General features: G+C 33.9%; 1 protein-coding gene and 1 non-coding gene across 2 annotated transcripts; one reads left to right on the top strand and one right to left on the bottom strand.

Annotated features, from left to right (window-relative positions):
* Nucleotides 1-2,141: 2,141 nt before the first annotated feature.
* Nucleotides 2,142-2,213, bottom strand: TRNAW-CCA (transfer RNA tryptophan (anticodon CCA)). The gene has a single exon. It is a non-coding gene; the product is annotated as a tRNA-Trp (tRNA).
* A 4,496-nt stretch (nucleotides 2,214-6,709) lies between these two features.
* Nucleotides 6,710-8,321, top strand: LOC127074489 (dof zinc finger protein DOF3.7). Its single transcript, XM_051015818.1, has 2 exons — nucleotides 6,710-6,785; nucleotides 6,931-8,321. The coding sequence occupies exon 2, from the start codon at nucleotides 6,959-6,961 to the stop codon at nucleotides 8,006-8,008; it is 1,050 nt and encodes a 349-aa protein (XP_050871775.1). The 5' UTR covers nucleotides 6,710-6,785; nucleotides 6,931-6,958; the 3' UTR covers nucleotides 8,009-8,321.
* Nucleotides 8,322-11,897: the final 3,576 nt, after the last annotated feature.

Genomic DNA, 11,897 nt, shown 5'->3' with positions numbered 1-11,897 from the left:
TGGAATATGGTTATACGAAAATATCGCACAAAACTTCATGTGTACAATCAAAGACAAAAATCTTCGCAAAAAAGTGGTGAATGCATGATATACTCTAACTTAGTCGTCATTTCAACATTATCGTGACGAAATTAGATTGTCAAATGCAGATGCAGGAAGGTGGGTGGATAACATACCATTAAAGCAGTGGATAAGGGAATTTGACAAAGGCTATCGATTGGGCCACATGACAACAAACCTTGTGGAGTGCATGAACGGCGTATTCAAAGGCATTAGAAATATACCAATAACCGCATTGGTCAGAACAACCTATCTTAGGTCGGCATCGACCTTCGTAACCAGAGGTGAAACATGGAGTGCAGTGTTAATGTCAGGTCAATTATTTAGTGAATGTTGTATGAAAGTGATGAAAGAGGAAACTATCAAAGCTAGCACACACGCGGTTACAATCTTTGACTGTCATAGAAAAAATATAAGTGTACAGGAAATAATTGACCACAATGAGGGGAGGCCAAATTTATCCTATGTTGTCAGACTAAACAAAAGTTGATGCGACTGTGGAAAGTTCCAGACCTTCCGTATTCCTTGCTCCCATGTCATTGCGGCATGCGCACATACTCGCCAGGACACTTAGAGTCATCTATCTGATGCTTACAAGGCCATTACTGTCATGAATGTCTATAACGAAAGCTTCTAAATGGTAGCAATGGAGGAATATTAGCCTCCATATCAAGGGGACATAGTTTGACATAACAATGAGATGCGGGGAGAGAAAAAAGGACGGCCAAATAACATGCGTATTAGAACAGAAATGGATACGCGTGATAAAATGATAAGATTATGTAGTATATGTCGTCAACACGGATATAATAAGAAAAAATGTCTCAATCTCGGAGCAACCTCTACATCATAATTTAGTATCTCCTTTCAATTTTTGTAACCTTTGATTTTGATATATTAATAACTTTTTGTTACAACAAGGTTAACAACAAACATCACTCCAACTTAAACACACTTAAAATCGAACAAGTCTGAATAAACAACACAAACAACATATATTAAAATAGATAAACATACTTAACCACAATATTTAGAAACAACATTTCTAACTAATTAGAACAATCAAACTGATATCATTTGGTCCAAACATCACATCTTTATCATTTTTACTCGCACCCATCCACGTACGACATCGAGTCTCTCAATACTTCTAATTTTTTCGCCTTCAGGTATGTTTCCGTCTAACCAACGAACTAACTCCCTCTTTAGTTGCTCGAAACGACAAATGTTCTAGAAGAACATCTCCATCAGAGACTTGTCTCTCGAATAAATCATTTTTCCATAGTGGCGACGAAGACGAACCATGTTTGCAATATAATGAAAAGAAATATGGAAAAATGAATAACACAACACATCTATTTATACAAAAAAAAAATATACAATACACGGAGGCGCCAGACCAATTGGCGCCTCCTCTTATTTTTTACACATGGCCGTCAATTGAATTGGCGCCCCAATTTAAAATTAAGGGTAGACGTCAATTGGTCTGACACTTACGTCTTAACGTTTTTTTTAAATGAGATATTTTGGAAATTAATTTGAAAAGTGGGTTATTTTGGGATTTTTTTTTTGAAAAAGTAGGTTATTTGAGTAAAAAATTCAAAGTTAACAAGACACTACGCCAAAAAGTGCTTTTGGCAGCACCAAAAAGAAAGCGCTTTTTAAAAAAAGCGCTGTAATAGCTTGAAAAAAAATTCGCCTATGTAAAGAAAGCGCTTTTAAGGTAAAAGCGCTCTTATAGGTCTCCACTTATGAAAGCGCTTTTAAGGTAAAAGCGCTCTTATAGGTCTCAGTCTCACATCTATGAGTTTCACACTTATGAAAGCGCTTTTAAGGTAAAAGCGCTCTTATAGGTCTCATGGGTTTCACACTTATGAAAGCGCTTTTAAGGTAAAAGCGCTCTTATAGGTCTCAGTCTCACATCTATGAGTTTCACACTTATGAAAGCGCTTTTAAGGTAAAAGCGCTCTTATAGGTCTCATGGGTTTCACACTTATGAAAGCGCTTTTAAGGTAAAAGCGCTCTTATAGGTCTCAGTCTCACACACTTATGAAAGCAAGTCCAAAAATTAAAAGGAAAATTGAACCCTACGTGAATCGAACACGCAACCTTCTGATCTGGAGTCAGACGCGCTACCATTGCGCCAAGGATCCATTCATGTAACGTTTCGTCTGGTAATTTATATATAAATATTTGTTTCCTTTCATGTTTTAAATATCAGTTTCCGCTATCATGTCTCATTTCTTCCCTTCTCAGAAAAATCGTTTCTTCTTCTTCCAACCTAACCTAACCCTAAAAAATGTAACAATGCTTCCACCGCCACCGTCACCCCCAAATTGAAATCAAACCCTAAAAAATCCAACACCACTGTCATCATCACCATTCACTTTCCTCCCTCACTGAATGACAAACCCTTTCCTTCACTGAACACTGACGGTAAGCCTCCATCCTCAACGCTTAACCACAACGAGTTTACGCCATTCTTCATTTACAAACAGGTTTGTGCTCCTATTTGTTCTTATTTGTTTTGATTTTTATTTTTCACAATAGATTATAATATTTTCATTCTCGTAACCATTTCATTCACACAGAAGAAAGGTTTTTTCTGAGTTCAGTTTTTGTGTCGGATTTTCTTTTAAGGTTCCTAAAAACTCATGCTTTGTTTTTGTTTTCAATAGTTCTAACACAAATTCCTCAGTTGTTTCACAACCCTATTATTTTAATAGTACTAATTATTCTTATTTTTCTCATTACAATGCTGCTGAGAATTCTCTTAAGAGAGTTGAAGAAGGTATGGTTTTTTTTGTATAGTTACTGAAGTAAGTTTGTCTTGTGTTGGAGTTTGAATACCTATAATGTGACAAAGAATGGTTTATACTCTGATAACTTTTAATATATGGTATTTTGTTAGAAATGCAAGGAGATAGAAAAATGCAAGGAGCAGGAGATGTGCAAGGAGCTGGAGGAATTGGAGATATGCAAAATACATGTAAGTCTATGCTAACTATGATGTATTGTTGTGTAAAAAGGGAGCTTTTTTTAGTCTAGTTTATGTTCATTGTTTCAACAAAATACCTGTAAGTTTATAATTTATTATAAACTATAACTAATAATACTCATTGTTTCAGCAAGTGGGCAACACACACCAATTGCCAATGATCCTTCTCAACCAAATCAACAAACTACAACAGCACACAATCTTCCACCAACTGGCCTAAAGAAAAGAAGACTTGATGAAAATGGTAACATAAAGAGATCTGAGGTATGGGATCACTTTAACCTTATTCCTGATAGTGACCCCCCAATTACTGAATGTAAGTACTGCCACAAAATGTATATGCATGACTCTAAGAAACATGGAAGATCAAACTTAAAGAGTCACATGAAAACATGCCTCAAGTATGCATTGAACGTGTCTATCGACCCTACCCAAAGAATCTTGTTATATTCAACAACTAAGGGAAATATGTTGGTTCCATTAAGTTCTAGGTTTAACCATGTAGTTTGCATAAATGGATTCATGTAGAGAGTACTTAGTCAAGAGATTCATGGCCAGCAGTACAAACAACTTGTATCTTTGGCCGTATAATTCAGGGTTAGATTTTAATTCTAAGTTTATTCTAATCTTTAATTGTTTCTTTTACGTAAAAAATTTCCATATAAACTTTTGTTTTAATTTATAGGTGTCACTGGTTGTTGCTTGCTATTGATCCTTTAAAAGAAGTGGTATATTTTCTGAATTCGATAGATGGTGAATGGACAAATTATCCGGATATGAAGCAATTAGTTGATACGTAAGTGAGACTGTTCTAAATATTCGTGTATATTTATGTGAGATTGTTCTAAATATATGTTTTTATTTTGTTAGATCAATAAAAGTGTTCCGATCTCAAAGACAAGCTCGAGTACCACGTACTAAATCCAGCAACATTACGTGGATAAAAGTGCAGGTACTTTAATTTTCACAATTTTGCTTATAATAGTGATGCTACTTGATAAGAAAAGATAACTATACATTCTTATTTATTTTTCTATGTAGTGTCCTCTACAGCGCAACGGTATCGATTGCGGATACTTTGTAATGAGGTTTATGAGGGAAATCATTAATATGAATCAAATAGAGATTCCAATCACGGTATGGATTTATAACTTAGGATTTGTTTTAATATTTATCGAATATTTCATATTATTTATTACTTTTAACTAAATCATGCATATTATGTTTTGTTATGTAGTACTTTGATGAATACAAGTGTGCTCATTACACGAGACTGCAGTTGGAACAAATCAAGGAGGAATTGTGTCAATATTTTATTGAGAAAAGATTAATTAGTATATAATGGTTTCAAAATAACATGAATACTTTGATGAAGAATGGTTTCTGGTTGGCAAGTGTATAGTTCTTTATATTTTTAACAGATTAGTTATGACTCCAAATAGGCCGTATAACATATTAGTTTTGACTTGTGTATAGTTCTTTATAATTTTAGTGATATCTTTAATTTCATGGATAGATTAATGTGTTCATTCTTGTGTTGGTTTGCTTTAAAAAATTACAAATGCTTGAATTATGACTCCAAATGTGTTCAGTGCCTATCTATCCTTGTGTTGGTTTGCTTGAATTATGACTCCAAATGTGTTCATTCTTGTGTTGGTTTGCTTGTGTTGGTTTAAAAAATTACAAATGCTTGAATTATGACTCCAAATGCTTGAATTAGAGAGGCTTGATTTACAGGTTTATGGGATTATTCCCAAAAAATATTACAGGTTGAAATGGTAGGCTTAAACTGAAGGCAGCGTTTTGTTATTTTACTAGAGGAAAAGACAGCGCTTTTTAGTAAAAAGCGCTGCTAAAGGTTGTCAATAGAGAGCGCTTTTTACTAAAAAGCGCTGCTAAAGGTTGTCAATAGAGAGCGCTTTTTAGTAAAAAGCGCTGCTATAGGTTGTCAATAGAGAGCGCTTTTTACTAAAAAGCGCTGCTATAGGTTGTCAATAGAGAGCGCTTTTTAGTAAAAAGCGCTCTTAAAGGTTGTCTATATACCACCTTTAGCAGCGCTTTTTACTAAAAAACGCTCTCTATTGACAACCTTTAGCAGCGCTTTTTAGTAAACAAAAAGCGCTGCTAAAACCTATAGCAGCGCCACCTACGGCAGCGCTTTTAAGCGCTTTTAAAGGCCAAAAAAAGCGCTCTCAAGAGTAATTAAATATTTTATTTTAAAATTAATTAATTAATTTGGTATGAACTCAAATATAAATGAATCAATTTCAAAATAATGAGAACATTACTATGTCATCCTCTTATGTATAGACTATGATTCTCAATATGTCCAACACAAATAAATAATCTGTCATTCACATCTCAAGAGAATTCAAGAAGATATTACTATTGAGGAAGATCCATCAGCCAACAAATGTCAATATCTTTTCACTATATTTTTACATTTCAAATTAGTATGGAAAGACTTATCATTATAAAAAAAAATACAAATTAGTCACGTGATATTCACGCCACAAACAAAAATACCACATCACAAAACACAAAATAGTGACGTGAGCAAACATGTCGTAGAAGCGCATGTCGCAACTAGTTGCCACGTGAGATACATATCGCAAATTTTCCACGTAAAAAAGATGTCGTAAATTTATCACGTGATATTCACGTCACTAATATGTACATAGGAATAGGTGTAGAAATCACCACCACCACCATGTTCCATCTTCTTCATACCTTCATCACCATTCTTAATACCTAAACACAACACAAACAAATACATAATTGCAAGTTGAAGTTTAATTACTCAATCGTCTGCTTCACTCGTAGCAATAACCTTCATCCTCCATTCTCATTGACCTTCATAAATCTCACAATTTTACCTGTACACAACAAAGACCATACACATAACAACATGATATTTTCCCTTTCAAAAATCAAAACCAAAATAATAGGACAGAAGTAGAAGGAAAAGAGAGTGAACTGAACCGAAATAACCATCCAGCATCGTCGAAAAACTAAAGTTGAAAACCACCACGCTAAAATGACCTCCACCACGTGACCTCACTTCAGACGCGAAAACGACCACCACCATGTGACCTCATCACCACCGTAGCACAAGCGCCGTCGAGCAACAACATCATCGGTGGATTTTATCTTTGATTTTGATTGATCTTGATAATGTATGTAGAGAGAGAGAGAGAGAGAGAACTAGAGAGAGAGAGAGCTGAAGAATGAATGAGAACGTGAAAATCAAAATCACGTGAAAAGATTTTCATTTTTTTTAATTTTAAATATTTAACGACGTGAAAATCACGTGGCAAAACCTGATTTTAAATATGTAGCGACGTGTAAATCACGTGGCAAATTTGTAAGGTAAAAATCACGTGACAAATTTGCGACGTAAAAATCACATGGTAAAACCTAATTTTTTAATTTTTTTAATTTTAAATGTTTAATATATGCTCATTTGTTTATTATATTTTACATTTAAAAAATATGATTGATATCATATGTAGATAATGTTTAGTAAAGTTAATTTTAATAAAAAAGATAAATAATGTGACTTTAATTAATAACAAAGTATACGATTGTACACTACAAGAGAGTATGAAGATTCATTATTGGCTTTATTATATATATACATTCTTGTAAGACCCTAATTCTATATATATTCTTTTGAAAGAAACCAGTACCGAACTGCCAACAAAGCCAGCAAATTGAATTCTCAAAGGCAAGTGTCATAGTATTTCTATACTCTCTCTCTCTATCTCACTCTCATACAAACAACAAACCGACTTGCTTTATCTTTTCTCCACTAACACAAAAAGACTCACCACCCTTTTGCTTTTCTGTCTTTTTTTTTTGGATTGTTGTAGCTAGATCCACAACAAAAACTAAAGAAAGATGATCCCAGAACTCTTTGGTAATGGTGCTAGTGCTTCCCTCATACCAAGTGAAAGAAACTACTCTTCCATTAATGGAGGAGTTGGAGGAGGACTTTTACTTCAACAAACAACAACACAGCCTCCTTCTTCTTCTCCATGTCCATCTTCCACAACCACCACCCCCACCACCACTTCCACACCAACCACTACCCCTTCATCTGAAAACCAACAAAGTCTTAGGTGTCCACGATGTGATTCATCAAACACTAAGTTCTGCTACTACAACAACTACAACCTCACTCAGCCGCGCCATTTCTGCAAAACATGTCGTCGTTACTGGACCAAAGGCGGTGCTTTACGTAACGTCCCCATCGGAGGAGGCTGCCGGAAGAACAGAAACATTGGCGCGTCGAACATCCCGGCAAAAACAACAGCAAACAAGATGAAGACGGTTGCATCGGAGTTTATGGGAAGGACAAGTAACCAGGGGTTTGATCTGGAACATATTGTTCCACCACCAAGCCAAATCCTTTGGGGTTCTCCACAAAATTCTCATCTACTTTCCTTGCTAAGATCTAACCAAAACCCTAACCCTAACCTTGTTAAGGAAGAAGGGAATAACTTAATAGGGTCCCATGTTTCTCACATGATGAGTTCTCAGCCGTTGGTTTCATCAAATGGTTATGATGGTATTGGGCATGTTCTATGCAACCCATTTTGGAGAAACAATCATGATCAAACTCAACAATTACAAAATGGTGGCTTTGTTCTTGGGGAACAACATCAACAACAGCAACATCAGCATCAAAGCAGTGGAATCCAAGAACTTTACCAGAAGCTAAGGTCATCAACATCATCATCATCAGGTAATAATTATTGCAGCGAGATTTCATCTTCACCAACAGTGTTACTAGGGAACGTGGCTTCTAACACCTCTACCATATCAAACATTTTGGAGACAACTTCAGTTCCTGGTGCTGAACTAGGCTACTGGAATCCAATTCCAACCCTTACTTGGTCTGATCTTCCAACCACCAATGGTGCATATATCCATAACAGCAATAACTAATCTTTTCTTTTTAGATAGTAGCATAGGTTTTGCATCTTAGTGTATGTTTGTATTGCGGTGAATTATACAAAATGATCGGTGTTACCGTAATTTTGCTATAACTCTAAAGTGTAGTTTTTGTCGAAATCACGGCGTCTCGTTATGATTTTGACAATCCTACCATCAATTCAAGCATGCATTAATTTGTATCTTAGAGTTTGTTTCTATGGTGTGGTTGATTTTGGTTTGGTTTGGGTGGTATATGAATGTTGATCATCATGCAATAATTTGTATCTTACTGTTTTTTATTTAAGTTTAGTTGATTGTGTGATTAGTTAAGTTATTATTAATTTGAATTCTTATATTAGTTTCTGATTAAGTTTCATCATTTTATGTTTGGTGATAATGAAGAAAAATATAAATAAAAACTATAAAGCTGTTGTAGGATTACACATTCTTGGTCCACTAAAAATAGGGTTTGATTTGCTTTTACAAATATGAATATAAATTAATATAATAAGCATGATTTTACGATGTATGATGATCTTTATTCACTTTGAGTTTCCAATAATCTCTCATATTTTTATATCTTTTTTCTACAATACATCTGACATGCAGCTGGTGGTCCTATATAGTGGATACCATATGGAAATGTAAGACTTTGTTTTGTTACGAGAAATTGACGAACCTAATGTAAAACCAGCCTTTGGAAAGAGTTTCCTGAAATGGCATTGCAGATTCTTTCTTCTACTCTTATGTGAGAGAAAGAATCTACTTACACTGAACTTATATACGCCCTGCTGCAGATGCTTGTGTTTCTTCCATGTGTTGTCTTATTATATTCAATTCTTTCAAGTACATATACACTGATTACAATTTATATCTATCTATAATATAACAAACAAAAGCATCATCTAGCAATAAGAGTAATGTGCAGGTCTCGAGTTGAGATTGAAAGAAACTCATTATTCATCTTAAATGCAATAAAGTTATACACGTGATGCACTGTATTTGTGTAATATAGTATTGCCAATTAACAATCCAAATAGCAAAGCTTAATGAACACTTATATACTGTTTTTTGAAGGATAAATAATAAATTTTTGAACACTTATATAGTGTGTTTTGAATGATAAATATAGGCCAGACCACTCAATGAGTATATTTTTGTGCCTATTTCATTCACATGATTGTGTTTATATACAACCATTACAAGAGAGATTAAGCTATCAAAGCATTAATTATATAATTTAGAATCCTATTTTTAATTATTCTCATTTTATAAAAAAGGATATGATAGTTTGTTAGACCTCTTGGGGAGTATGTAGTTATTAGTAGTTAGTGTTTTTTAATGATTAATAATTAATAGTAGTTATGGGGCAGTTTTGAGTGGTATGATGTGAATATAAAATAAGAAAATTGTTATAAAATAAGGAGGAAGAAGATAAATGTTTAGAGAGAAAGAGGAGAATTATTATTTTATTTTATTTTATTTGTGTAATCGTATACAATAAGATTGGTCATATTTATAGGATATTATATAGACGGTAATAAATACAAATTATTATAAATAAGGAATGAAGTTATTTGGGAGACAAATCATTCATTATTCATAACACTCTTCCTTAGATGTTTGTTTTGAATATGTCTCGTTAATACCTTATTAGAAAAAATTCAATGGAAAAAAAATCTAGTGAAGTAAAAAAGTAAAATATTATTTTAATTTAAATTCATTTCTCTCCCTCATCTGAGTGATTGTTTCTTCGGCGTTGAAGACCATTCTTTGACACTAGTTTGTTAAAAGTTCTACTTGAGAGTGACTTTGTGAAAAGGTCTGCAAGATTATCACATGAGCGGATTTGTTGGATGTTTATATCACCACTCTTTTAAAGGTCATGAGTGAAAAAGAAATTTGGAGAAATGTGTTTTGTTCGGTCTCCTTTAATGTAATCATCTTTCAATTGAGCGATGCATGCAGTATTATCTTCATATATGGTCGTTGTATTTAATTTTTCAGAAGATAAACCACAAGTATTTGGTATGTGTTGAATTAAGAATCTCAACCAAATGCATTCTCGACTTGTCTTATGTAATGCTAAAAGTTATGCATGATTAGATGGAGTTGTTGTTATGGTTTGTTTCACCTATCTCCATGAAATTGTTGTACCACCACTTGTAAACAAATAAACTGTTTGTGATCAACCACTATGAGGATCTGACAAGTAACTTGCATCTGCATAACCTATTAATTCGAATCTGGATACTTTTGTATAAAACAAACTCATGTCTATTGTACCTCTAAGGTAACAAAGTATATGCTTGACTCCGTTCCAATGTCTTCGAGTAGATGAAGAACTATATCTTGCTAATAGATTAACATCAAATGATATATCAAGACATGTATAATTAACAAGGTATATTAGTGCTTCAATTGCATTGAGATATGGTACTTTAGGACCAAGCAATTCTTTATCCTTTTCTCGAGATCTGAAAGGATGTTTCTCCACATTTAATGATCTAACAACCATTGGAGTAGACAACGGGTGACATGTTTCTATATAGAAATGTTTTAACACTTTTTCTATATAGCCTTCTTGATGTACAAATATTCCTTTGTTCAAATTCTCAGTTTGTAAACCTAGACATAATTTTGTCTTTCCTAGGTGTTTCATCTCAAACACTTTCTTCAAACAATTCATAGGTTTTGGAAGCTCTTTAGGAGTTCCAATAATATTTATGTCATCCACATAGACAACTATTATTGCAAATTCTTTTCCTGATCTTTTTATAAAAATACAAGGACAAATGGAGTTATTTGTATATCCCTCTCTAAGTAAATATTCACTTAGACGATTATACCACATGCATCCAGATTGTTTCAGTCCATAAAGAGACTTGTTCAATTTTATGGAGTAGCTTTCTCGAGATCCGAAGTTACGTGCATTTGATATATTGAACCCTTTGGGGAGTTTCATGTAAGTTTCACTATCAAGTGAACCATACAGATAAGTTGTTACAACATCCATCATGTGCAAATTAAGTCTTTCATGTGCTACAAGACTTATTAAATATCAAAAAGTGCTTGCCTCCATTACAGATGATCATGTCTCATAAAAACCAATTTCATGTCTTTGCGAAAATCCTTGAGCGACAAGTCTAGCTTTGTATCTTACAATTTCATTATTTTCATTTCATTTTCGCACGAAAACCCATTTGTATTCAACTGGCTTCACACTTTGAGGTGTTCGGACTACACGTCCAAAAACTTGTCTTTTATAGAGTGGGTTTAATTATACTTCCATTGCATCTTTCCATTTTGGTCAATCCTCACTTTGTCTACAATTTTTAATAGACGTTGGTTCTTGACCCTCTTTGTCATTTATCTCATTTAGCGATTTATTGTATGCAAAAATATCATCAATGTCGACTTCGTGTCAGTTCCATTGTATTCCATTTTGGACATAATTTATCGAGATCTCTTTATTTTCATGGATTTCAGGTACCTGATCAATCTCTTCTAGAGATGAAATGTTTATTATATCTGAAGATTCTTTTAGGTTTTCTATATCCTCACTTGGGTCATCTTTATTCTTAGTTTCCTTTCTTGTTCGAGGATTTTTATCTTAGGAACCGATTGGTCTGCCACACTTCAGGTGTGGGTGAGACTCATTGGATTGTCCAACAGGGATATCCATTTTTATTGGAGCATTTGCAACTGGTATATATGATTTAGTCACACCTTTTGGATTAGTGAATGCATTTGGTAATTGACTTTATAAGATTTGCAGGTGAGTTATCTTTTGAACTTCTAATTCACATTGTTTTGTTTGAGGGTCAAGATGAGATAATGATAATTCATTTCAACTGATCTTTTTTTCTAGCTTCTTATTCTCTCCCCCTAATGCTAGAAA

Source organism: Lathyrus oleraceus, chromosome 4, assembly GCF_024323335.1.
Source record: "Lathyrus oleraceus cultivar Zhongwan6 chromosome 4, CAAS_Psat_ZW6_1.0, whole genome shotgun sequence".
In the NCBI taxonomy this organism is placed as follows: domain Eukaryota; kingdom Viridiplantae; phylum Streptophyta; class Magnoliopsida; order Fabales; family Fabaceae; genus Lathyrus; species Lathyrus oleraceus.
Note: the sequence above shows the minus strand (reverse complement) of the source record. Positions and strands in the feature narration are given on the sequence as shown.

Coding starts and splice junctions, on each gene's coding strand:
- LOC127074489 (XM_051015818.1), top strand. CDS start 6,959: ATGATCCCAGAACTCTTTGGTAATGGTGCTAGTGCTTCCCTCATACCA.